This window comes from Podarcis pityusensis (assembly GCF_964106645.2).
Source record: "Podarcis pityusensis genome assembly, chromosome: 6".
Taxonomy (NCBI): domain Eukaryota; kingdom Metazoa; phylum Chordata; class Lepidosauria; order Squamata; family Lacertidae; genus Podarcis; species Podarcis pityusensis.
This window is the reverse complement of record NC_138030.1, coordinates 66,557,529-66,585,050: the sequence shown is the minus strand read 5'-3', so window position 1 is coordinate 66,585,050 and position 27,522 is coordinate 66,557,529. Positions and strand designations below refer to the sequence as shown.

The following is a 27,522-nucleotide window of genomic DNA, read 5'->3' as shown; positions in this document are numbered from 1 at the left end:
GTGCGTTTTTTTGGGGTAAGGGGCAGGTACTTAAAGCTTTCAAGTGGAAGATGAAGTGTTACCGTTTCTTCCAGGATTTGCAGCTGTGCAAGTATACTGTGTATAAAGAACATACTCAATTTTAGGAACTGAACATATTTATTAACCTTCCAGTTCAGGTACAGAATAAGTCATTTGGTACAACATAAGGAAGAGACCCAGTTATCTCCTGCATAAAATGTAAATCAGTTGTCCTGATCAATAAAAGTAAGCTAAAATCCCATGGAAGATTATACAAATTTCTTCCATAGTGCTCCATTCCAGCACACATTTTAGTCTATATTGGAGTTTAGTTGGTTGTTTCTCATGTAGCAAAAAGCATGGCTGTAATATCTTGTTATACATACATATTTCTGTATTGTGTCTGGTAAATACTGAGTGAGATGATTCAGTAAATAATTATACAATACAAGATGTAAGTTGAAACATCATTCACTATGATTCTAACACTTCCGACCTGAAAGATACAAATTTGGTTCAATATTCCAAGCAAGATGCTGGACAATGCCTACCATCTAATACAAAACAAATGCAAATGTTTTATTTCAAAGAACATGACATACAACTGTGTGTACACATTTAGTTACATAATCCTGCTTTCAAGCCAATATAATCTTGGTTTAATTTTATTAAAGCATATTAAAGGAAAAGTTGCATTAAACAAAGGCATAACTTAAATAAACCACTACATTATTTTTGGCTACTTAATAGTTTAACCAAAAAAATATACTTTTTGCTCTCAAAGCTTCCAGGACCAAAGAAATAAAGATCATTTTTTATGTAGTATGAATTAAGTGGTCTTTGGTTTTAATTTAATACTGTGTTTGTATATGGTTTTGGCTGAATTTTCTATATGAAAACTAACATTAAGTAGTCTGCTACTTAGGGTAACCTTACATGAAGTAGCCGATCACATTCAAGACAATCGTGCATTTTGATTAACATGGTGAAGACTTGATGGGATCATATGACAAGCTGTTTCATATGAACAGCTTGGCTTTCCTGATAAGAATCTCCTTGTCACAGAAGCAATTCAGTGGCATTAACAAGCAGCCACAGTGCTGTTTACAAGTGGAAATTGAGCCATTGTTTGTCAAATGAACCAAACTTCTGTTGCCAAACTTCAGTCTGAAACCAAGAGATAAATCTGGCAATTGGGTATCTTATTTGAGGAATGATAGACAACTTCTTGTTGGCCCCACCACAGGAGAGAGAAAGAAAGATGGATGTAGTAAATTTAGGGAAGGAAGGCTCCAGAAAAAGTAGGATATTAATAGTCATCAGCTAGAGAAGAGAAAAGAAAAGAAAGTTAAGAAAAGATCAACAGACATGAACAAGAACTAAAGATCTAAGAACTTTTAAAAAACGCTAACTCTTACTCTCAATAGTGAGAATACAGGTGCTAGCTGCTGTTCCTCTGCTGTTTACTGCTTTACACATATATTCTCCTTCATCTTCCGGGAAAGTTTCTGGTAAGTAAAGGCAGTAGGTTTCTCCTCTCTCAATATATTGATAGTCCTCGCAGTCCTGCAACATTTCGCCTTCAAACCACCATGTAACCTCTGGCTTGGGTTCTCCAGTTATTTTAACAGTAAACCTTACTGGTTCGCTATCCACAACAGACACATTTTTAAGAGGCTTTTTGAACCATGGAGCACCAGACCGTGCTTGCTGTTCTTCATCCTCATAGACTGAGCCGTTAACAATGCTGCCATCCTCTTCCTCCTCCTCTTCCTTTTTCTGCATTTTGAAATATAAATTGCAACAACAAATGCTGAAACACATTATACATCACATTGAACAGTACCAGTATGGTCAGCTTGGATAGCTCAGTTGGTTAGTGTGTGGCGCTGATAACTCCAAAGATTGCAGGTTTGATCCCTGCGTATTCCTCCATTGCAGAGGTTTGGACAATATCCTCTGGGTCCCTTCTATTATTATTTTTTATTATAGGTACAGCTATTCTCAACATCTATCATCACACTAGTCTAACCATACTAGTGTGACAACTGAAACAATGCAAGGATGGAGTTCTGCAAAGGGAAGCAGGCCTAAGTCTCAAAAACAAGTCAGTGGGATAACCAGGAGATTGTCTTTTTAGCCTTTAATGTTTTGTGTTTTCTAGGGCTTGTAGAACAATGCAATAGTAATCCTTGCCCGCTTGCCCCCCCCCCAAAAAAAGCCTTGGTTCCACTGCATGTACCTAGAGCTTCTGCTAGATAATAGATCATCTCTTACTCAAACAAACCAGCACGTGGATAGGCTTTCAGTCTTTAAGAGCTCAACTTTTTAGGGATGTGCATTGACTCCAAGATTAAACTTGTGGATGTAGTAACTGGATGCAGCCTTATCAAAGCACTCTTTCTAATTGACGTATTTGGAAGCAATTTTTTTTTCCTCTTAAAAACAAAACCTCTGCTTTCCTTCTATTCAATGTAAAGGAGAATACGCTACGTTTTCCGTTTTCACAGCGGCAGATAAAATTTGCAGGCATAGGAGCCCCTCCATAATTTATGAACGCTGCCAAATTGCACCCAAGGCTTTTCATGCAGAGCACCTTAAAAGTATATTATTGCCTGTAAGACGTGGGCACATTTGCAGGCATGGTCTCCTGTTTTGAGGGGATGAGGCCTCCCCAATGTTGGAGTTATGGCTGCAGGGGTTCTGCTGCAAGGGAAGAGTTAATTACTTTGGGTGGCTAACATGAATTTTAAGGTTGTGGGAAAAGGAGAATGAGCCCCAATGGAGGACTGGGGTAGGAGAAATGTCACACAGCAAGGATTCTCTTACCCTAAAAAAAGAGAAAGGATGCAGTTTCTCCCTGGGAGTTTCTCTATTGCACCCGGGTGGGGGTGGAGCCCCACTTTCCCACCCCTTCAAGATTAGGGCATTTCCTTAGCTTTGTTTTACTTTCCCTTCCCCGCCCCAACTAAACCCAGTCACTTTTGGGGGTTCCTGACTCCACGGAGCAAATCCCTGATCTCACTTGACACTTTGCTAATGGCTCAAACTAGTTTGGGCATGCGAAAACCACCTGCATCACCTTTTGCAATGCAGCATCAATTTCCTTCTGTTCAAATTGCATGCGTAGCATTTTTTGTTCTTCAATTCTTCTCTGCTCCTCCTCTTCTCTTGCCTTTGCCATTTGTTCAAATCGGGCCTTCATGTCTATCTTGTGTGTAAATGGAGCTTCAGATTTTGTGGCTGGCTTTACATCTACTTCATCTTCCTGGAATAATAAAAACATTATGAGATGGCACCAAGTTTTTGGGAAAAGGGGGGGGGGGCGGGGAGCTGTTATTACTGGATATGGAAAACAGGCAGAAAGCTCACTACTCCATAAATTGAATATAGTCTGTTACCACAGGATGTCAAGCTGTAGGCAAAACAAAACAAGTTTCTTCTAGTGACATAAAGCATATCCTGTAGTATCGCCATAATTTAATGCTTCAAGGAGAAGAAATTACAGTGCACTGTCACAATTAAACATAATTCTAAGCTTTATAATCCTGAGAGGGTGGTGTTTGCTACATGATTTGCAGGAAACTTGGATCATAAATACTACTGCCTTTAAACCTACTTGATTTTTCCATTTTGTAAAGATAAATAATGCATATGAAATCTGGAAAGGAATTTTCATCTACCTCTCTAGAGGTAAAATAGGAGCACAGTCCATGATCCAAACAAGACGCAGGGCAAAAAAAGTAAAATTTCATCATTGTCACTATACAGTAGCAATCAGACATACAGCATTAGCACTGTGACATATGGTAGGACTCAGACTAGACGTGGCATGCTGAAGATAAGCATCATATTTAATAAGTTCCTGGAGTTAGATCTTTTTGCCCAAATCCATTTCAAAAGGCAGGGAAAGAAGACATTAGACAGAATGTGGTTGTTCTGACCACAGAGAACTCTCTGTCCTCTCAAATTGAGTAGATCTCTGGAAAAACTGGTTAAATAACTGCTGCAGGCATAGGCAAACTCAGCCCTCCAGATGTTTTGGGACTACAACTCCCATCATCCCTAGTTAACGACCAATGGTCAGGGATGATGGGAGTTGTAGTCCCAAAATATCTGGAGAGCTGAGTTTGCCTATGCCTGGTCTGCTGGCATAGCAGAGTAATGCCCGAAGAGGATCATCATAGTTTCTATTTAGCTAGACAGACACTGCGAAATTGACATACTACAGATTTAATCAAGCTGTAGTTTTGCACAACTAGTTATAGGTATCAGCTAGTAGCCCAAGAAGTGGATGTGAATCCCCCATTTAGATGCCTGCAAAAACATTTTTACTTCCAACAAGCCTATCCAGATAAGCATTTGCTTTTAAATTTTTCTGATTTTTATCTGTGTATTGTTGATAATTATTATATATATTGTCCTGTGCACACTATGCGAATATTTTTTTGAAAAAGCACTTTTGCATTTTTTCAAACTGGTTAAAAAAAACCCCACGAGACCTGTTCAGCGAAGCCAGTGGTGCTCAGACGTTATCACGAGGCAGATTCAGAATACTGCTCCTTTGGTTGATAACAGTACTTGTGTGTATTATGGTTGCAAGTTTCCCGTGGGTGGATCACACAATGCAGCAACTTATAAATTTTGTATCCATATGTGACCTTTCCTACCTGCAGTTGCTAGATTGAAACATTCCCACCGTCTCATAGGATCCAGTTATGCAAAGTAGTAACCATGTGGAGACAGGTTTACACAAACAGTGCTATCAGTAAGGCTTCAAGTCTTGTGGTTGCCACACAAGCCCTAGCAGAAGCTAGCGCAAGGCAGCCACTGAATTGAAAATGGGACCTACCTCTTGAAATTTCTCTGCTTCCCTTTCTTTTATTTCCTGATCCATAGCTCTTCTCCTTGCTCTTTCTTCTTCAATTTTTTTCTGTATTTCTTCTTCGGAGAGCTGCCCAATTTTCTCAAACTTTTTCTTCAAGCTCTTTGCTTGAATAGAACCACTTCTTTTTAACCTTATTAGCTCCTCATATTCCCTGCTTAGCTCAAAGGTTTCACATTCCTCCTCTTCCTATTTAAAGGGAAATATGCCACAAGGTTATTGACAATCAAATAATACCAAAAAAAACCCTAAATGTGCAGTGCTTAAATAACGCACTGTTAATTATGTAATTTACATTGCTTTGAGCAGCGGCATTTAATTGCCTGGGTCCGCAACACCCTGCCTGCTGTTTATTTTGAAGTCCAGTTAGCTACTAACTATAATTTTCACAACAAGCTTTTAAACTGCATGCTTTTCTCGCCCCTCGTATTAATTCAAGAAGCAGAAAATTCTGCATGCGCTTATCACAGCAATTCATGTTAAGAATTGACAGACCTCTCCCATTTCTTGTCTGAGCTGCTCAAATTCCTGCTTTTCCATTTCCAGTTTTTGTCGGCGCTCCTCTTCTGTACGCCTCTTTTCTTCTTCCATTTTTTGTCTCAGTAGCTCCTCAAAGTTAATTTCCAGTTTTCCAGGTGTGAGAGATTCTTGGGATACAGTTTTAGACATTGGCGAAAGCTCATCATCTGGACTCTGTTTGAAATAGTTTTATCATTGTACTGATGAAAAATTACATTTGTGTTGAGCATCCCATTATATTATAATTTAGATCCACTCAGTGACTTGGATCTAGAGAAACCCTGAAAGAGGTTCACTTTATTTGGCTCCTCAAGAGCCCCCAACAAACCTCTGGCACTCACATAAAGTGCTTCTATATGATTTTTGAGTATCCCTTCTCCTTTACCCCCATGGGCATAGCCAGGGGGGGCAGTTGCTCCCCCAGATCAAGTAAAACAATAGAAATACTTAACTAACTGACCAATCATGTCGGTTCTGCCCCCTAACAAAAATCCTGCCCCCCCAACAAAAATCCTGGCTACGCCCATGTTATCCTCCCTTCTCAATTCAGCAAAAGCCTTTGGAAAAGCTTTTCAGCCTTATTGGAAGAAAGAACTAAGAAAATCAGCTTCAGCTAGGCATTCTTTGCAGGCTTTTCTCTTGCTCCAAACCTATAAAATTTATATGTACAGGTGTTTTTTTGGTCTAAGGTGCAGCTATGCTTAATGATAGTTGTGATGTGTTTGCTTATTTGTAACTACACTAAGGGTTTGATATAAAACATCGCTTCTTTCTTGGATAAAATCTCCATTGAAATTAAGGCGATCAACTTCCTCATAATGAACACTGATAATCTTTCTCTCTCTCTCTCTCTCTCTCTCTCTCTCACACACACACACACACACACACACATAGACCTATACCTTCAGTCGACAGGGCAGTTATGTATATGGAAGTTACAGCTTGACGGGGAAAGGTAAGATGTTAATGTACCAAAGCACATTAATGTATTAAAGGATTGTGAAAAATGAAATACTAAATAAAACCAACCCTACAAACACTGCCAGCGGAACACTGACACAGGATCTGGGCACTAATCAGTTCTTCCAAATAGGAAATTGAAACCAAATGCTCCGTGATGTTCCCACATTTAAAACAAAACACCACATGCTCCATTTCCTCACCAGATGCAATCCTTACCCTCTGTACAATGGTTGCAATCCCTATTTACTTATTAGTAGCTCCAAGACCATAATGGGAAGTGCTCTTTGTGCTAAATTAGAGGATTGCAATTTTTATCCTAACTTCTTAAATTGCTAGCCTTTTCCTTTGCCAAGCTCACATGAAACAGAGTTATGGGACAGGGACCAGTTGCATATTTAATGGAAACAAGTTCTTGAAGGACATGCTTTGTATTCACATGTGCTAATTTCAGTAAATTGAAACAGAACAGTGTGTTTCCGATCTTCTGCAGATTACAGTGGTACCTCGGGTTACATACGCTTCAGGTTACATACGCTTCAGGTTACAGACTCCGCTAACCCAGAAATAGTACCTTGGGTTAAGAACTTTGCTTCAGGATGAGAACAGAAATCGTGCGGCGGCAGCGCAGCGACAGCAGGAGGCCCCATTAGCTAAAGTGGTGCTTCAGGTTAAGAACAGACCTCCAGAACGAATAAAGTTCTTAACCCGAGGTACCACTGTATAATCCCATAGGCATAACTTGCACCCATAGGAGATGAGAGGGAGGTGATTTACACTTGGATCCTTGGGTGCCTCTCTGCAAATATGGTGGGGGAGCTCTTGCAACAGAAAGAGGAAGACATGGGCACTGCAAGGGAAATTTGGTGGGAAACGCCTGTCATGGAGACTGCTGGATCTAAGTCCATGGAAGAGAAAGGTGGTTGAAGCCTATGGACTAGTTGGTTTTCCTGCTACAGTTTGTCTTGAACTATCTGTGACCCACTAAGCTGTTGGATTCCTCCTCTTGTGTGTATGGAGAGAGAGAGATGCCACCAAAGTGACTAAGATGTGCTGGTCATCATGCAAGTTGCTGAGGCTCATTTGACATTGACATGAAATGGTGCATATAGTGTCATCAGTCCAGTCCTATGTGATGCTCTTCCAAGAGAGATTTAGTGGGCACCTCCCCTTGACCTTAAAGTGTTTGCTAAAAATGTTTTTATGCTGCCAGGTTTATCCAAGCAACTAGGAATACTTCGGGGATAGTTTGTTGATGCTCTGTGGTTTAAAAGTCTTACATAGTTTTTATTGTATAGTTGTAACTGGCAAACAACTCTGTATTTTTGTGTGAAATAGTGGTATACAAGTATTTTTATGAATAAATAAATGACCTACCATGCTTTTTCTTGCTTCAGCGAATGCCTTTTTCTCTTCTTCTATGCGCCGTCTGGCTTCCTCTTCTGTTCTCTTTTTTTCTTCTTCTTGCCTCTGCCTTTCTATTTCTTCAAAGGTAAGTATCAGTTTCCCAGGACGGAACTCCTTGACGGAATTTTCATTTTCCTGATCATCATAATCTTCATTTAGCTTTTGGGAGAGAGAGAAAAACCATTTAAATGATGATGATGATGATGATGATGATGAAAGGTGCAGCTAATTTGGGAGGTATTGAACTTTTAAAAATAACAGAGAAAAAGTTTTAGTATTAAAATAATGTATATAGATTCCCACCCACTTCCCACTAAAATATACCAAAGGTCATGCATGGAAGCTAAAATAGATATAATTAAATAGCACAGTAATTCAAGTAATATTCAAGCAAATGCAAGTGGAAGCCCCCTGCAGAACATAAGGATTCATGCAGGACATGATGTGTGAGAGAACACTGAGGTAGGGTTGCATTTGTGTCCCCCTGCTTTGAATTTTCATATGGTCAGGCATACATGTCTCCAAGTCCATCCATCCTCCACTAAGACCATATTTTGCTCCATATGCTTACCATTTGCTGCCTTGCCTCCTCAAATGCACGTTTTTCCTCTTCCAGACGTTGCCTCGCCTCTTCTTCTGCTTGCCTTTTCTGATTTTCTTGTCTCTGTCTTTCCAATTCTTCAAATGTTAGTTTCACTTTGCCAGGGCTGGGTGATTCTTTTCTTTCGCTGTCAAGCATTTCATCTTCATCCTATATACAAAAGTTTGTTATTCCGACTTGATACTTAATGCATGCAGTCTTAAAATCCCAGATTTCCCTGCACTCCTGAATCCACTTAGTTGGAAGCAAGTTTTGCTGTAATAACGGGAGCCTTTTTCCAATGAAGCATGCTTAGGGTCAACATGCAAGGGGTTCCCCCCGCAATCTTGCTTACCACATCTGGTGAGAAATATTTGACTTCCCTGAGAGCTTGCTTTTCCTGCTCATATCTCAATCGCTTTTCTTCTTCAAGCTTTCGCCTTTCTTGTTCTTCTCTCTCTCTCTCTAGGTCCTCAAAACTTATTTTCATCTTCCCAGGTGTTTTGCTAGGTTTTACGGGAACTACTGTCACTAGCAATGAATCATCACCTTCCTGTTGTTAAAAACAAATGTCACCGTGAACATTTGGACTGTGCAACTACTACTGCCTGTGAAGAATTACGCTTCTACCAAAATGTTCAATTTCTTGGAGGATGTCTGGACAAAATCTGTGGCCACAGCTGACTGTCTTTAGGGTAGCAAAATGGCATCAGGAGGAGATGCTGCTCCAGCTCTGGGCACAGCTGCTGTCAATCATTTGTGAATACTTGAATCGTGCCATCAGTTTAGCACTTCTGAACATTCAGCAGAATAATATATATCTATGAAGCTGTTTGTATTCCTTACAACAACCCTGTAAGGTAGGTCAGTATTATTCCTATATTGCTCATGGAGAAGCTAAGAGTGACTTGCCTAAACCAGCGAGTAAGTCCGTGACAAATGAGAGACTCCAACGTATTGTAACTCCATTTATCTTTTTCTCAAAAATTCAGATCATTCAGGTAAAAACCCAGTCTGGATAGAAGCTGAGCACCTAATTTGACACTGATATGCTGCTTTACCAGGTCCTTAAGTTGATAAGAGTTATCTCAAGACAACTACATCTATTAAACTGAGCTTTGCTTGTACTTTTCAAGCATTAAAAGATGGGTAGGGGGTACAGGAGATTAGCTCCAAATGTAGTAAATACCCTTTTCTAATTTGATCTAGGTAGATGTTGTGAAGTGTAAAAGGATGCTCTTGAATAAGTAGAGCAGACATGGTTATTAAATGCCTGGGGCATATGCTCAAATAAAACTATAGAAGGTCCATGTTTATCTGGACCATATCTAGCGGGCAGGGCACTCCTCTTTGTGCCACTTTGATGAATGTGATATAAATGAGTATGTGGGAAGTGCAGTGCTACTAATACAGGCACAGATCTACCACACATCAGTATTAAAATTCCGATTACAACACTTGCTAAGAAAAGAAGATCACACGCACACATACACACAGCCCTGGGATGGCACCCTCTTCTGTCCTCAAACCTACTTTCCACGCCAAAAAACAAAACAATACAGAAAAACACCATGGTGTTAAGAACTGGTGGTACCACACAAAGGGCATGGTAAAATTGCGGGACCATGCAGCAGTGTAGTAATCCTCGTGTCAGATTCTATGCTCCTCCTCATCCACTATGCAAAAGAATACACTTTCATGCAGGAGCAGCTATTTTGATGACTGTCAGTAGATGGGAGTTACACTCCATGAAATCATGGTAGGATATCTGAAAACGTTTGGTTAGCCTAATTTCTGGTAAATACATTAGAACAGGAGTACCCAAACTATGATTCATAGACTTTCAATGGCCCATGAACTTCTGTTGAGGTGGTCCAAGGCATGTTGATATTAAATACTCATATTGCTTTTCATTGCTTCTTTTGTTTCTTGTATTTTATTCTACTACCATCTATAAAATTCAGATTGCAGCGTTAAAATACAACACAACAAATAGCAATTAAAATACAATGAAAAATCACACAGCATCTACCACAGCTGTTAAAATTGCTACAACAGGCAGGAAAACCATTAAGTGGCCTGCCGTCAGCAATTTTCAAGTGGTCCATGGGGTGTGGGGAGTTCAGAAACCACAGCAATGTCATTTTTATTCACTCGATTTTTATGTTTTCTCCCATTATAGGATTTAAGACTAGGATGCTCAAGCAATCCCACACTCAAGTACTGACCAGATGCAGATTGGCTTAGCTTCAAGCAAGAGTCCTTTCCCATCTGGGACTACCTTAATCTTAGTCATTTAAAATGTAGCCAGTTTCTTGAGGAATCTTAAATTTTAAAAGATACTGCCAAGGCAAATAACATAAAAAATTCAAAGGACTTCATAAAGACAATCTTAGAAAGTGAACAGCTCTGAAAGCCTAAGCTGGCTTTAATTAAGACACTCTTGTGTCTAGTTAATCATTTGGCTATTAACTTGTTCCACAACTTTTGGAAAAAAAGTTGTCTCAAACCATAATGGTTAGATGCAATCCTAATTCTGTTAATTACTGTATGTAGATGTATTGCAACTGCCATAGTGGAATCAAGATAGCGCTGTCTATAGATAGCCCACAGGCCACATACAATGTGTCTGTAATGGCATTACATCAATTCAAGGAGTAAATATAGTAGCCGCCTTAGGGTTTATGAGACCACAACATTTACCTTGGGGCTACTGACCTCATTTCAGAATGCACTTCACATTACTGTAAGAATAGAGCTAAGCAACATGGTGCCTTCCAATTGTATTACGCTACCATTCCCTTCAGCCCTGGCCAGAAGCAGATTAAGTAAACATTAAGAAACAGCATTGTAAAATAATGTGCAGGCGTCCATGTCATCAACGGTTACTGGCAAATGGCAAAGAGCCAAGAAAAGTCACAGTGTAAAGAAGCAAAAGTCATTGTAATTCTGGTCACATTTACCTCATGGCGAGTGCCGAAAGCACTGATCAGTCTGATAGTATACTGTCTCTGCTAGCAAAGTGTGCTTTCGTGTCTTTCCCAAGTGTTTTTGTTTAACCCGGCCATTACTAGATATGTAATAAACAGTGAGTCACAAATAGGTGAATGTTTCATGGTAAAGAAGTCTGATTACCTCCGATGCCGATTCGCTTCCCGAATTGTTTAACTGCTCATCAATCTATTAAATAAGAATTTCACACAATAATGTTACTTTGACTCTTTGGCTCCCCCTTGCAAAAACATTTTAAAAAATGAAAATATTGTGCCGAATGACAAATCGAAATGTGGCATTAAAAGGTGCACTTCCAGTGTGTACATCTAATCTAAGCTGCCGCTGGTCAGACATTGCTCTCCAGATGTATTTACCTCAACTGCGCAAGAGGTTCAGACTTTAGCATGCCCTCCTCCATCGTACACCATGTTCAGCAGCTAGAAAGCTCCCACGCTGAACACAACCCACTAATTTTGTACCATGGGCTGTGATGTGCTGGACAAGCAGCAAAACCAGCAGGCCCCAGGAGACCTGCGGTAGATGGCTGGTGAAGGGTTGGTAACAAGTGAACTGAGCTGAAGCACATTCACTGGAAAAGCACAGTCTCCCTGTCCCTGCGATCTGGAAAGCCTTTAAAATCCTTGCTACTGCTGCAGGGATATCCTGCATTCACCTATGCACAGAAGAGCACACTTAATTTGTATCTTTCTCCACAGCCTAACATGCTTACTGGGTTGAGATTTTCCCCTGGAGAACAATGTCTGGCCAAGGCCTTAATCTATGTGGCAATTCCTTCACACAACCCTATTTTGTGCTCATTTATGGATACGTAGGTCCTTCAGCTATGAGCCACATGTAAAATTTTGCATATATCCCTTTAAAAATACTAAAATGTGATCAGAGTGGATCAAGCTCTTGCTTCCTGGTTAATGTCCGGGAATGAGATTGGGTTAGGACTGGGGGGAAAGGCAGGATATAAATATAAATATAATTACAACAATAACAATTAAAGGTAAAGGTAAAGGACCCCTGACAGTTAAGTCCAGTCACGAATGACTTGGGTTGCGGCGCTCATCTCGCTTTACTGGCCAAGGGAGCTGACGTTTGTCTGCAGACAGTTTTTCCGGGTCATGTGGCCAGCATGACTAAGCTGCTTCTGGCGAAACCAGAGCAGTGCATGGTAGCTTTCCTGAATTTCACCCACTGTATTCATTTGACAGGGTGTGGAGTACATTGTTACTTAAGGGTGCCTATAACATCTAGTGTGAATACCTAATGTGTAAAACCATCCTTTACATATTAGTTCCCACAGTACACATGCATTCTCTGATTCAATTAAATATTTGGCAACCACTATTGCCACAGTCCGTAAGGCTAACTGTTCAGTTAGACCTTTATTACTTGTGCTTCACCTTTCATTATGATACTGAGAATACCGGAATTTCTGGCAGGCTGAGGGTGGCTTAGTTACTGTCTACAGCAACAATGAATGTTTGTTGCATTGTAAAACAAGAGAAAGAACTCTAAAAGGGCACCTTTCTGGTGATCAAAAGTTATGGGTAAATTTAAATGTGTGGAGGTCACCCAAAACCCCATGTCAACATCCAACAGAACGCACAGCATGCAGAGGCGAAACTAGGCTTTATTTTACCCAGGTCAAAGACCCAGTTTGGCACTCCTCATGTGTATTTGCATACACACACACAGGCAGGTAACCTCAATGGCACCCCAATGGAGGCTTCACCTGGGGCAAAAAGCCTAGCTAGCCACCCCCCCTGCAGCTACGGCTCTGCAGCATGTAAAGCTCATATGTAGTATCTGTACTTCTGGAACTGCCAGCTCCACAGAAGTATAAAGGTGAAGCATGCAATCAGAAGGGAACACTGCATGGGCTTTCTGGTGGCTTCTAACCATAATGTTTAAAGCAGCTCTTAGGAGTTAAGCTGCAAAGGAATGCTTTAAAGAAAGCATGGCTGCACAAATTATCCTGTTTGCAAGAAGCTTTCAGTAGCACAGTAGACAAGTTAACCCAAGTAGCTATTTGGGCCCATGGGGCAAAAAATCCCCAACCTTCCTCAATACTGTAAAGGGTGGCTTTGAGGAACACTGGGACTTCTAATGGTATTTACTTTCTAGTTGTGAGCAGTGGCTTGTAGTACAAGATCTGGACAACAGCCGTGTCCCAAAATTAGTGTTAGATCACAAGCATCTTAATTGCTTCTGTACATTTCATCCCATGAAACAAGCAAATCATTTTTCATACAAAATACCGGCCTCAGAACTGCTTTTGAACTGATCGATTATCAATTTCAAAATACAAAAACACTTTAATAAGTCATACAGATCCTTTACAGAAACTCCAAGTGCAATTCACCTTATAACATACCATACTGTTCTCCCTCCGTATGCAAATAGAAGAGCATTTTATTTCTTAGCTTATTCAAACCAGTAAAAAACTGCCTTACATAACCTTTTCTCTATTTCTCTCATTCTTCAAATATCAGAAATCATATATTTCAACATCTTGCGACATGTTGCATCTTATAAGCCTGAAAGGTATATGAGCATTACTGGCAAATTGACTTGATTAGTGTGGTTGTACCGGCACAGCACAGGACATCTTTCTATTGACAGCAACCAGTCATTCATACATATACACACATTTGGAAATTAAAGCATGAGACACCTGATCCTAGCACCCAATTCTCATAAAGAAAATGGCGCTTTAATACTGAATGCCAAGAATGCAGGCAACACACCAAATATGACACTCCCCAAGGAAGAATGTGGCTATGTTGCATTCACAAATGGCTACAGAATTGATATTCAGTGTCAGTACAGTAGGTAAGAGACTTTATAACTTGTCCTGGTTTTACCCATTTTCTGCAGAGAGGACCAACTGCAGCCAAGCCAGGTTCAGTTAGTCTCTTAACATTCAAATGCAACTCTTCCATTTTGCAAATAAACATTTGCTGCTGCGGTCAAATTGTATTTTCAGCAATTTAAAACATGAGAACATTGTATCTCCTTCATTGCTGAATATGACACGCTGTGACTACATAGGGAAACAAACAAAATGTTTCAAATGCCCAACGTAATTGAATGGAAGAATACATAGTTATAGTAAATAAAATACTGATGTGGTAGGAAAAGCTCCATATACCACCTGATGCTTCAAATGCACTGTTTGTCTTGGAAGTAAGAAGTGGAAGACTACTGTTTATAATTTAAATGGCTAGGGTTTTTTATTTTAACATGTGAATGGGATATTGTAAATTACTATAAGCCTACCTCTTGTGCTTTCTTTGCTAGTTCTCTCTGAATTTTCCTTTTCTCTATCATGTCTTGTTCAATCCTCCGCTTCCTCTCCTCTTCCATTCTTTTCCTTTCTTCCTCCTGCCTCTGCTTTTCCATTTCTGCAAACTTCCCTTTGACAGTCCCTATGAAAAACAAAAGGGAAAAATGAACAGCTCGGTTTATCACTTGACTATCCATCATTTGTAAAACACTAGTTTTCATTAGTATAAATATATTTGTTTAGAAATGCGAAGGAGGAGGTAGCAAGTTGAACAGAAGCATAGTCTAGAGCTTGGATAGGGAACTTGCGGCTTGTGGGGGACATGCTACTGCCCTTGGCCTAATTTTCATGTGGTTGAGAAATGGGATGGCACACAGAAAGCGTATTATACAGCCATGTGGTGCTGTATGGCTCCTGAATGACTTCCACCATGGGTCAATTGCCCTTCATAGGAAAAAGGTTAATCCATCGCTGCTTTAGAGCATAGGCAGCACCACAGTGTGCCTTGCTTTTGTAGATTTATCTAAGAGATAGAATGCAGAGCAAAACACCTTTTAAGGAAGGAGGCAGGAATGTGTTGACTGGGGGCTTAATGGAGTTCCTCAAGGCTGTAGACCATAGAAAGCTTTAGAGATGATCACCAGCATTTTTTTATTGGTCCTGGAAGGAAGCATGAAGACAGCCAATGCAGTTGGTCAGATACATTCTTTGTGCCCTCCTATCCCTGTCAGGAGGCAAGCCACAGCATTCTGTACTAACCACAGTTGCCGAACTTCTTAAAATTTGGCAGCCCCACAGAGTGTTGCAGTAATCAACATGAGCTGTAATCAAAGGATAGGTGACGGAGGTCCAATCTCTTGCAAAATAGACTTTAACTCTTAATTCTTACCTGTTAGTTTTGGAACATAAGCTTTCTCAACTTTAGACTTTTCTTCCTCATCATCAGAAGCAAGTAGTTCTATCATCTGAAATAATGAATGAGAAACATCAATTTTCACTTGTTTTTCTGAAGGATTTAAAACGTAAATAAATCTAGAGAGTTTATGCAAGGTTATAAAATAGTTTATATAGCTGGATCAAAGTATATTTATTTGTACTGCATTGTAGAAGTTGTCAAGTTATTTTTAAAAGCTTGAAAGGAAATAAAAGTAACAGAAATGAATTTTTGCAAAGGAATTGACCTCCTGCTTCCGCCTGTTCCATTCTCTTTCTCTAACATACTGTTCTTTTCTTCTTTGCTTCTCATCTCTAGATCGCCTTTGATTTCTTTCTTCCCTTGCTTTCTGCATGGCTTCAAATTTATCCTTTACATCACCCTTTCGAAGTTTGGGCACATAGGACTTTGGGACAGGTTTAGACGAAGAAAGCAGAATCTTTGTGAAGATAGGGAGAAGGCAAAGACAAGAGAAAGATGGTAGAAGCAGATGAAGAGAAATTGCATGGAATATTAGACAGAATGTGAGACTTTTGAAGAGACAGGCAATAAATTGGAACCTGAGCTGCATTTACAATGTTTGTTTTTAAAGAGAAAAACAGACTCTTTCTTTTGCACAGGTATAGGAAGCTCTCGTGAAGTTGCTTTTGTATTAAACCTAAACTTAAAGCTTCCAGTAACAGATGGATTACAGTCATGTCTAGAAAAACTTGTTATTTAAAAAACAACACAATTGCTAATTGAACCAGACTTTTTGCCTGGATAGTGTAGATTTTCCCTCTCTTTATTTTTCCATTTATTTTAATGCCACAGAACAACTTCATAGTTTGACAAGTGTACTGTTTTAAACTGAAATACTCTACAATTTTTGCTTTAGGATTACACACACAACACACACACGATTCTTGGGCTAGAAGTCAGATGTACATCTTAGGGACAGTTTGTGCGACAAATGGAAATCCTATCAAATGTGGCTTCCCCATTCATTCAGTAGCAGTAGATGACGATCTGTGCATGCCTTTTTCCCTTGTGAATGTGAACTCACACAGTTATTTGGACAGAGTGAAAATATGCAGAGCCCTAAGACGTGTGCATTCCCTGACAACCATCCCATCACCCTACATGTACCCACTTCACATGATGAGAATCAAGGATCTAAGACTCTTGGTTATATTATATTATTTAATTTAGGCTACTATAATAAAGCCAGAGTTTGTTGTTTGTACTTCCCCCTTCATACCACCATACATACCTCTGTCTTCTGTGCAACGTCATTCATGGCTACTTTCTGTGACCTAGCAGCAGCAGTGTGCAAAAATGGATGTGTCCAGGCTTTACCTTTGTAAGGAAAAAAAGAGATATGACCTCACTTGGTTGATATATATATAAACATTACTAAGGAGGGTGGTGGTGGTTCTCTCTCTCTCTCTCCTTCTCCCTCTCTAAGTACTCAAGAACCAAGTCCCTGCAGTATCTATCCGAGGAGAGAATAAAGTGGGGTCCTTGAGTCCCCTGCCTCTCAGTAAATTCAAACTGTGCATTTACATTTCCAGTGAGGTTGGAAGCCTGTAAACGTGTCTTATAAAACATTAAGGCCTCATATCCACATAGAAGTGTTATTATGGTTATATCACATCTTTCCTCCAAGGAAAACAAGGTATCATGCACGATACATTTCCCTGTTTTATCCTCACAAGAAACTTGCTATGTAAGTTAGGCTGAGAGATAAGAAGTGGCTTGGCCTGTTCAGTCCTGTTCAAACCTCTAACCACTAAACCACATTAGCTCTGGAACGAACCACACATATGCAGATGAGCTCAATCTCAGATTCTTCTAATATTTCCCCCATTCCTCCTTCTAGCCCGTTATATCACCACAGTAAAATCTGCGTCCTGATTAAGCCGTCATATAAATTGTAAAGAGGGGAAATGCGAAGCGATTGGTCATCTGCAAAAGCTTCAAAGAAGCCTAATATCTGCTACAAGGGACCGAGCTAATGGCCTCTGATTCCCACATTCTTGTAGTTGAAATTACTTCCCTGGCTTGAATGAAGTAATTTTGCCTTAGGAGAGTCACTTGCTAGCAGATGTGGAGTGTTAGCACATGGTGGCTTGTATGTATTTATCATTTCACTTACTAAGAAGCTAAATCCAGACAAGAGAGAGACTCTTTTGGACAGGAATAAGGTGTACAGCATGTTCTGGGCAGGGTTGGACTTCCTGCAACAGCCTGTTTGCAATCTGGATCCAGCCCAAGTTCTAAATGGCTAGATTGCAACAGTTGCCAAGGAACGCTTTTTACCAGTTTTGCCTTATACACTAGCTGCACACATGGGAGGAGAAACCAGACCAGCATTTCATGCTCCAGATTAGGCTGCTATGGTGTGGTCAACATGGGGCTGCCCATGAAGACCATCCAGAAAATGCTGCTGGTCCAAAATACAGGTGGTGATATGAGATACAAGCTTGGGAAGATAATAGTGGGTAGGGATAGAAGGAGTTAAACTCCCTTCATCTTTCCCCCACTCCATTGCCAGCCCCCAAAGTTGTTTATCCATTAGGAAACTATCCATTGGATTTTAAATAATGCATATTTATACATATGCAGTTTGCTTCTCTTAAAGGGACAGAAGTTTGAAGGCAGGTATGCAGGCAGGCACTCCCTTAATCCAACCCTATGTAGAAAACAAGTTTTTCCAACCCTGTCTTGCTTCCTAGGCCAAGGTACGTGACCACAGTTTTATGCCAGTAATATACAGAAACAGCTTTATATGGGCTGTAGCCAGAGTACTATGGAGAGTATACTCCATCAAAACCCATTTTGGAAGAAAATTGGGGGTAAGGACTAGCATTCCAATTGCACTGTCATGGCAACCATAAAAAGTCCAGAAGCAATGTTTATGGCATTTAAGCACTATTATTTTGTTAACATCATTACCCATTGGAAAAGGGGCACATGATGAGTGCCACTCTTAAACAGATAAGTAGCCAGGAGTCAGAGTTTAAGAAGTGCCACATGCGAGCTGTTGCATTATTTTACTATTCAAAGTTAACATTTGTTCTCTATTCGCACTGTCTCCAAATATATCTTTTCTATACAATAGAAGCATTTTGAACATTTATCTCTTTTCTGACAATTCTATAGCACATACTTCTTCTTTTTTCCAAAAAAAGGAGGGGAGTATTTGATTTTTATATGTTTTGCTGGAATAACCTCTTCACCATTTTCTGGCCATACATCTCAACTATTCGACATGATACATGAGCAGGCTATGCATGTAAGGTGCTGACAGCCATTTCTATGATAGCAACTTTGCTTTTAAATAATAGCTGGAAAAAAGCTCTATTCACAAAACTCTTTCTATGCATTCATGTACCCACATGCATAATTACATACAGGAATTTATAGTCCACATGAAGTACATCAAGACAACTTACAACTGATATGATAAAATCAGCCCATAAATATGTATCAAACAATTTAAAATGTGGGAGAAATGTATAGATACTTGTTGGTTAAAAAGATAAATTCATATTGTGAAGGCCTGTCCAAATAGTACATGCCTGAAAGAAGGCAGGGGCAATTTGACAATATGGATAACCCCTTCAGTATAGGAGATGGTAGATTCACTAGACATTAATAATCTGATTTATGAAGAGTCTATTATTTGATCCAACATTTCATATTTGTCATGTATGTGTTACATAGGTGACAAATAGATGTAGGATCTTCTGGCTGCTAAAAAGACTTATGGCAGCTCAAGAAGCTAATGGAGCTATCATTTACTTTCTTCCTGCTAGCTGCTCTACAATAGCAGAAGGTCTCTCAGCAGCTGAGGCTGCTCTTGCCCCCTCTGCCAGACTCAGTAAGAATACTTAGAGATTCTAAGTCATGGGTAGGCAAACTAAGGCCCGGGGGCCGGATCCTGCCCAATCGCCTTCTAAATCTGGCCCGTGGACGGTCCGAAAATCAGCGTGTTTTTACATGAATAGAATATGCCCTTTTATTTAAAATGCATCTCTGGGTTATTTGTGGGGCATAGGAACGTGTTCATTTCCCCCCCTTCAAAATATGGTCCGGACCCCCACAAGGTCTGAGGGACAGTGGACCGGCCCCCTGCTGAAAAAAATTGCTGACCCCTGTTCTAAGTGATGAGAGGACAGCTGGCAAAACTTCCCCTTACAGAACAGGTGTGCTGATGTAATGCCTGTATGTACAGCTAGAGGGACAGAGGCAACACTGTTACAATTGCTGCTGTTGGGTGCTAGTTGGGTGCCCTTGCATGGATGTGTTTGCATGCACATAAACACATCATTGTGCTAATGCAGTTTATTGTAAAACAAAAACAAAAAACAGGGCTACATACTTCTTGCTGAAGATTTTGACAGTCAAAACCATTTTTAAAAAAAAAAGGAAAATAAAAACATAACATTCTGCATGTGTGCACATGGAGGATATAACAAAATATATATTATTTTAATCATAAACTTTTTTTAAAAAAAGGAAAATAAAAACATAACATTCTGCATGTGTGCACATGGAGGATATAACCAAATATATATATTTTTAATCATAAACTTAATAATCATAAGCTATTTTTCTGCACAGTCTTTAAAAAGTAAGCGACTAGGTGCTCTGACATTTGCAAAATGCATGCCTTGGGTGCTCTCCTTCTCTTGATTTACCATTTTAACCCTTCTTGTGGATTGTTCCTCAAGCTATAGCTTGCATAGTACTTCAGGGGGAAGAGGACATGTCAGCTATACATAATAACATCAAGATGCAGTCAAATGGTCATCCTGTAGGAAGTAATGTTAACTTGAAGCCTATTGCAACAGTTCAATAGCACACCAATAACAGAAATAGATCTTCACAGAAAGGATCGACATGCGAAACAAAACGTACCAGTATACTTGTTTCAACACAAGTGAGAACAAGCACTTCTGGCAAATAATACTGCCTGAACACCTGGCAACATGTGCAGATATAACAAGACCTGAATTACAAGTTTGTAAAAAAAAGGCAAGGATAGTTACTTAATTAGGAACCCTACCCCATTTCCTCATTTCTTTCTTTCACTTTTCAAAATCACTTTATTCTTAAAGCACATTGAAGTTCAGCCTGCTGGCTCTTTTTAAATCTCTCTCTCTCTCTCTCTCTCTCTCTCTCTCTCTCTCACACACACACACACACACACACACACATATATATATATATATATTCAGGCAAACCACACTCTGTTGACCAGAGTAAAAAGTTGTAATCCTCCACAATTCAGGAGTAGCTCATGTCTAATCCACAGTCAAGCTACAGAATGTTGTTGATCTTATGTGGGAATAGGGATGGGATCAAAATATATGGGGGGGGGGGATATTCTCTAGAGCAGGGACGTCCAACTCCCAATAGGCTGCAATCTACTTACAGTATAAAAAAACTGGCAGTGATCTATCCATTGTCGTTGAATGGACCAAAGTTGCTGAGCTTTCTTTAGGAAGCCAAAGTTGTTGAGTTTTTTAGGAACCCACAGTTGTTGTTTTTCCCCTTCTTGGGGGGAGGGAGGAGATCACTGAGGGGCCAAAGATCTGCCAGGATCTACAAAGAACACCCCGCAATCTACCAGTAGATCACGATCTACGTGTTGGACATGCCTGCTCTAGAACAAAGACCTTGGACACCAGGTATTATCTTCAAGCCATAAATATGGCAGATCCATATGAACCAACGAGAAAATGGCATTTTAGACAAACACTCAAAGATACATCTAAGAAGAAAACCACCAGACAGGGAGTTACTGAGCGTGACTGACATTTTGTTGAAGGGGAACCTGTTGGAATCCAGTCCTCAGCCAGCATTGCTAATGATCAAGGATGCTGGAAAATTTAATCCAGCAACATCTGGAGGACCGCATGTTCCTGATCCTTGCATTATACCATGCAAGGCTGTAGAAATAAAGCTTCTGTCAGCAAGTGGACAGAGTTGCCTCAAAATCATTAATTCCCCATCACTCCACCACTCTGGTCCCTTTTTTTTTTAAAGCTTGCTAGCTGCTTTATACAATTCCCATGTGCTCTCTTGAACTTTTCAAAGGCTTTGCAGAGCTGAATTTTATATTCAACATTACATTTCTCATTGAGTTTTGCTTTATTTCAGGGTTTAGGTTGTGGTAGTTGTCCAGTCATTATACGTATGTCTACTTCAAAAAAAAAGAAAGAAAAAAGTCCTTAACAGCATGTCCTGGACAATAGCTGCCAGTTTCCATTTCACTGCAACTTGCAGCACATAAATTAGAAAAAGGAGCACATTGTTCCAAAACATCTTCCTTGATCTTGTTAACTGAATTACTTTTTCCACATCCATATGTGGAAGTCATCACACATACACCACATCATCTTACCCCTTTTTATTTTCCCATCAAAATCTACAAACAGTGATGTTGCATTATTTTATGATGGCAAGAAGAGGAGGCTGCACAAAGGACAAAAATGCTCATCCACTGCTACCAGTAAAACCGCAAACACAGAAAACAATGAAACCAGCTTCATTGCCTAGCATATGAACGAAATATGAATGTGCAAAGCCTAGCAGTTTTCATTCCAGTAGTGATTTGCAGATGTCAAGTTAACCAATAGCTGCCACCATTGGGATCAAAGGATGATTCCCAGGATACCAACAATTTGGAACAAGCGTCAGAAACAACGTGCTCCAAGGTACTGAAGAACAACATTAACTTCCTCGGCACCCCCACCCTAAATTTCTGGGTCACTTTATAACATTTTTGGAAACACCACTTCGTATCTGCTTTGAATAGTCCTATTAAAAAAATAAATCTTAGGCCAGGATTCAAAGAGCTGCTTGGGTCATACAAGAGAGTTTCTGCAGTCAGAAGAATGTTATACTCTCTTTTTTGCCTTTGAACTCTGCATCATAATAAAAAAGCTGGTTGTTATCATTCCCTTCAGTTTCAAAAGCAATATGGCATATGGCATGGGAGCACTGCTTTCTAAAAAAATTAAATAAATAGTACAAGCAGTCCTATACATTTATACCCACCAGCAGCTGTCCAAGGGTCTCCAGTTCCCTTAAGTGATGCTAGCCATTTTTCCTTGTTGCCCCTTATTCTTGGAATGCAACTACTATTGTTGATTTCCTTTTCAGTCCCTCCTCGAAACTTGGATTTCAGATTACCACCCTAGTCCTGGTGCCTTATTGCAGTTAAACCAGAATACATTCAATTTAAACATTCACATAACAACTGCAAATAAACTGTTATAATAAACTATTTTACCTAGTTCAAAACAGGATTGCTCTTGATCAGAACTATCTGGAGGGAATTGACTGGGTGGGTTCATGTGGTCATGGATTCTTCTTTGAAGGTACCAGGAGCTGTAGCACAGCTGTTCCTTAAGAAGTCCTATTTGGATTCATGAGACTAACAACTATCACCTAGTCAGTAACATTGGGGGACTTCTGCTTGGGCCCCAACAGCTGTGCTGTGAAGTACTGCAAGGTATTATTCATCGTGACTCCCATGCTCTTCAACATGTGGATGAAACTGCTAAGTAAGGTCATCAGAAGATTTGGAGTGAGCTGTCATCAGTGTATCATTGAAACACAGGTCTGTTTGTCATCCGAGTCATGTGAGGCTACGTAGGTGCTGGACTGGTGCCTGGGTTTGGTAATGGGCTCAATGAAGGTCAATAAACCAAGACTGAATCCTGACAAGACAGATGTACTGCAGGTAGGTGGTTCCCATGTTCAGGAAGTGAGTATGCAGTCTGTTCTGGATGAGGTCTTTGGGGAGTCCTGGATCCAGCATTGTCACTTGAGGGCCAGCTAACCTTGGTGACATGGAGGTGAAGATACAGTGGTACCTCGGGTTACATACGCTTCAGGTTACAGACTCTGCTAACCCAGAAATAGTGCTTCAGGTTAAGAACTTTGCTTCAGGATGAGAACAGAAATTGTGCTCCGGCGGCGCGGCTAAAGCAGGAGGCCCCATTAGCTAAAGTAGTGCTTCAGGTTAAGAACAGTTTCAGGTTAAGTACGGAGCTCCGGAACGAATTAAGTACTTAACCCGAGGTACCACTGTACACTGAAACATTTTGTTGCAGGTTCCCTTATGTGGTTGAGCACTTACCAGTGTGGAAGTGAAATGGGGAAGCCAAAAATAAGGTAATGGCTTCTACATACTTGGAAGATATTCTAGGTACACATAAATACACACTAATTAAAATAAAATGGCATTTTCCTTAAAATCCCAAAACTGCCTATCAGGAGCCTGCAAGTGTATAAGATGTCGATGACAGTTGGGCCTGCACAGAAACCAGATATCAGGCAGGCTACATGAGGGAGAGTCATAGCTCAGTGGCAGAACATGTTATTTATGTGCGAAAGGTCTCAAATTCAATCCTCAGGGTCTCTAGGTAGAGCTGGGAGAAAACCCTGTCTGAAACCCTGGAAAGCCATCTCTAGTCAGCATGGACAGTACTGAAATACAGTGCAGATGTTTTAGACCACAGTTTCCACCAGTCCCAGACAGAACAGCCAATGGTGGCAGGGCCGTTCCACCCAAGAGGCAAGATGAGGCAACTGCCTCAGGTGGCAGGATCCACATGGGCATCAGATCCTGATGTAGATCTTTATTCCTTCCTTGTTCTTGATGTAGATTTTAACTCACTCCTTCTCATGCCAATTTGTGATCCGCCTCTGATGTCAAAATGTCTCAGGTGAACCCTGGATGATGGGAATTGTAGTCCAAAACATCTAGAGGGCAGCTGGTTGGAAAAGGCTGCTTTAGTAGGTTCACTGCAGAGGTCAGATCTGATTGTGCACTTTGCCATTCACATAATAATACTGACCATTACTTGCATACATATACATTTAGGGTTTTACAGAGAAACTGCTCCAGTTGGGCTGGCATTCACACAGACCTCCTTGCGATAAAATACCACCAGAGCTTTGAGAAGTGTCACAATGAAAAATAGGTTTCATTTAGTAAAATAGATCAGCTACATGATGATATAAAATAAAAGGCAACCACGCTTGCCCCCCCACCTCATTTAATAGAACATATGGTTGAAGATATCTCGGCACACAAAACAAAATGCATATTTCTGTTTAGCAACAAATCTAGTATATTTTTTAATGCAACTGCAAAAAATATTTCTGAAAGCAGTCTGTTAAGCATTCATAAAGGTGCATACACTCGTAGCACACCCCTCTTATTCAAAAAGTCTAAAATTCAATATATTCTACCTAAAATCAGCTGATATTTTATGCACAAACCTCACACCCCTGATTCACTTGTAAAAGATATATCTCCTAAACATGAAGCTTTGGGCTTTCTAGTTTAGGTTTTCTTTGGTTCCACTGACCAATTAACCTTTTGCCTTTCCATTTATGATTATATCTTTCTCTGTACATTTCAGCATAGAATAAGGCTATGCAGCGGATACAAGCAGCTAAAACACTTGAAACTTTGAGGAGCAACTTTTAATGAATTATGAAGATTATCAGTGTCACCCAGACCAGCTTTCTCACATCTCATTAGCACAAAGCAAGGCAAAATCACTACTACAAGACGAACAAATGACAAGAGCAAGAAAGGTTTGCTGAGCCGGGTTTAGAGATCACCCACCCACTTATCTGGCGACACTATCGCTACTGCTGCTGCTGCCACCACCCCCTTGCTCTAATATTAGCTCAGCACCTTATTCCTAGTTGTCATCTCCTTAGCCACTGATCAGTTCCACACCTTTCAGCAAAAGGTTTCTGACCTCGGGAAAGCAGAAAACGCACCTGCATTAATCCAAGATGTTCTCTCCAGGACTTAGTTCAACTCCCTTCCACAACCCACCCCTCGCCCTGGGAAAGTTGCATTCAATTGTCATTCCATTAAAAAAATATACGTGAGAGCTGTTGGCTCTGAATTTTGAGCGTTGCGATATGTCCAAGGGAGTTTTGTTTCAGAATAGAAGAGGGCCCTCGTTGGAAATGGATTTATTAGCCTGTTCCAGCGGTGCCACACAAGCAACAGCCTCCTTCTTCAGGGCTGTTAATGCACAACAAGCCCTACCAACTCAGAAGCTGCAAAGGGACCCACAGCGAAGCCCCCAGGATGTTCTTCCAAATAAAACCCGTTTCTAGTCTAGACAAGAATGTGCGCCAACTGTTGCTCTTCGGACGTCAAGGGAAACTAAAGCCCTGCGACGGGTGGGTGGGGGGGGAGCGAGAGAAGAACGACAGAGAAATTCGACCGTCTGAGGAGACATGAAACAGATCGCGCTGACTGGTGGGGAGAAGAGGGGGTAGAAAAAGGAATTTTCGCTGTGCCAAAAAAAAAAAATCCGTGGGGGACGGAGAGGGGTTGCTAGCCCTCCCTCTCTCCTGTCACAGGAAGACCGAATTAAGGACAAAATACAAGTCAAGTTGGACAAGGTCAAGCCAAAGGGAACCTCTTGTTTGTAGAGGGAGAGAGCTCTCCCTCGCGACCGTCCCCCCTGGGACTCCCTCGCCTCATTGCGCGCCAAAACGCCCGCCTCTCAGGCCGACCTTCGCGCCAAAACAACACCAAACACTCTCTCGTGCCCCCGAAGGCGGCTTCCCGTACCTGAGAGCCCCCTGCGTGCTTCGCTCTGCGTCTCCAGATAATCCCAGCGGCTGGGTGGGCGGGAGGGAAGCTGGGAAGCTGCTCTGCTGCTGCTGCTGCTGCTACCGTCTGCTGGTGGTGCTGCTGCTGCTGTTGCCGCCGCCGCCGCGCGCCCCTTGGCTGCGGCTTCAGCAGCGCCGGGCTCTGCAAGTTTCCATAAAAGTCCCGGTGCGCAGCCCGCTCCCGCATTCCAAGCGAGCCCCGGCCCGGCTGCAGCTGTCCCGACGCAGCACACGCGCGCCCTGGCCGCCCCCTCCTCCTTCTCCTCTCTCAGCGCCCTGGCCGCGCCGCCTGGGCCCCTCTCTCTGGCCCAGCCGGGTTATTTTAGGCTGGAAGCGCCGTCAAGCTATAAATACACCCAGGGACTCGGGGAAACTGGAGAATTCCCCGGCCGTCCTGGAGGGGTGGGGGGCTCTGGCAAAATGAAAAGCGGGGGTAATGGAGATGAGGGGAAGAGACCAGGCTCTCATTCTGAGCCGGCATCCCTGCCGGCGCTCATTCTGCGCTGCAAAAGTGTCCTTGAGCAGGTGCAGAGTGCATTTCCTCCAAGGACTGGTTGCTCCGGAATAAAATATTGGGAGGGGGCAGGTAAGTCCCAACCCGCACAATCGATCACATGACACGACACCACACACACTATTTGAATGGCAATGCCCATCGATTTTGGGGGGGGGGGCGGAGTTCCTCTGCTGAGGTCCAACATGGAAAACTCGTTTATTCTCCAAAAACATAGACCCAATTAACTCTCAGTTTCCACCATACCCTATATACTAGACTCCGTAGGGTCACCACCATCCTTCAACAAAGAAGTCCACGTAAACAGGCACCCCCCCAAAAAAAAATATCAGTGTGTCATTCAAAACAGATCAGTTAGATCTAAAAGGCATTCATGCAGTCATTACTTAGCAGTTAGAAAAATACTTACTATCAAGACTTGAAAATGTATTTTCCCCCTTCTCCCTTCACGCACACAAGTATTTCTGGTCCGGTTGATGACAGTACTTTAGGGCAGTGGATCAACTCCTGACAAGCTTCACTTTTGTATATTAGAAAAAAACTGTTCTGACTCTGAGATCCTGGTGGCTTTTTTATAGCTCTAAACTGACTGAGAGCAAGTAACTAATAATAGTAACTTACCAGATAATTGTAGCAGCCTGAAGTCCACTCAGTACCCTATCTATATGGGTGATAGCCAGCATTACTCATACTCAGAGTAGACCCACTGAAATAAATGTGTGTTTCTTTTCAATGGGTCTTTGTGACTAAAGTATTTGTGTGTTCTGAATATTTTGCTAGT

At 41.1% G+C, this 27,522-nt stretch overlaps 1 protein-coding gene across 6 annotated transcripts; it reads right to left on the bottom strand.

The window, feature by feature from the left end:
• Window positions 1-119: 119 nt before the first annotated feature.
• NEXN (nexilin F-actin binding protein) lies at window positions 120-27,290 on the bottom strand. 6 transcript variants are annotated; one of them, XM_081008638.1, is made up of 14 exons: window positions 27,151-27,290; window positions 16,830-16,915; window positions 15,825-16,016; window positions 15,533-15,608; window positions 14,637-14,785; window positions 11,487-11,531; window positions 8,707-8,904; window positions 8,343-8,522; window positions 7,742-7,930; window positions 5,381-5,578; window positions 4,853-5,074; window positions 3,083-3,268; window positions 1,419-1,779; window positions 120-1,323 (listed from the first exon to the last, which is right to left on the bottom strand). In XM_081008638.1, the coding sequence occupies exons 2-14, from the start codon at window positions 16,854-16,856 to the stop codon at window positions 1,310-1,312; spliced, it is 2,037 nt and encodes a 678-aa protein (XP_080864764.1). In that variant the 5' UTR covers window positions 16,857-16,915; window positions 27,151-27,290; the 3' UTR covers window positions 120-1,309. The 6 variants fall into 6 exon arrangements, with proteins under 6 accessions (XP_080864764.1, XP_080864768.1, XP_080864767.1 ...); XM_081008642.1 differs by lacking the exon at window positions 27,151-27,290 and adding an exon at window positions 26,187-26,333; XM_081008641.1 differs by lacking the exon at window positions 15,825-16,016.
• Between the last annotated feature and the right edge of the window lie 232 nt (window positions 27,291-27,522).

Excerpts from the sequence above, each read along its gene's own strand:
- NEXN (XM_081008638.1), bottom strand. The coding sequence starts at position 16,856 with ATGAATGACGTTGCACAGAAGACAGAG. Across the intron at positions 11,532-14,636 it reads TAGCAAAGAAAGCACAAGAG|ATTGATGAGCAGTTAAACAA; the intron begins GTAGGCTTATAG and ends CTTATTTAATAG. Across the intron at positions 5,579-7,741 it reads CTGAAGCAAGAAAAAGCATG|AGTCCAGATGATGAGCTTTC; the intron begins GTAGGTCATTTA and ends TATTTCAAACAG.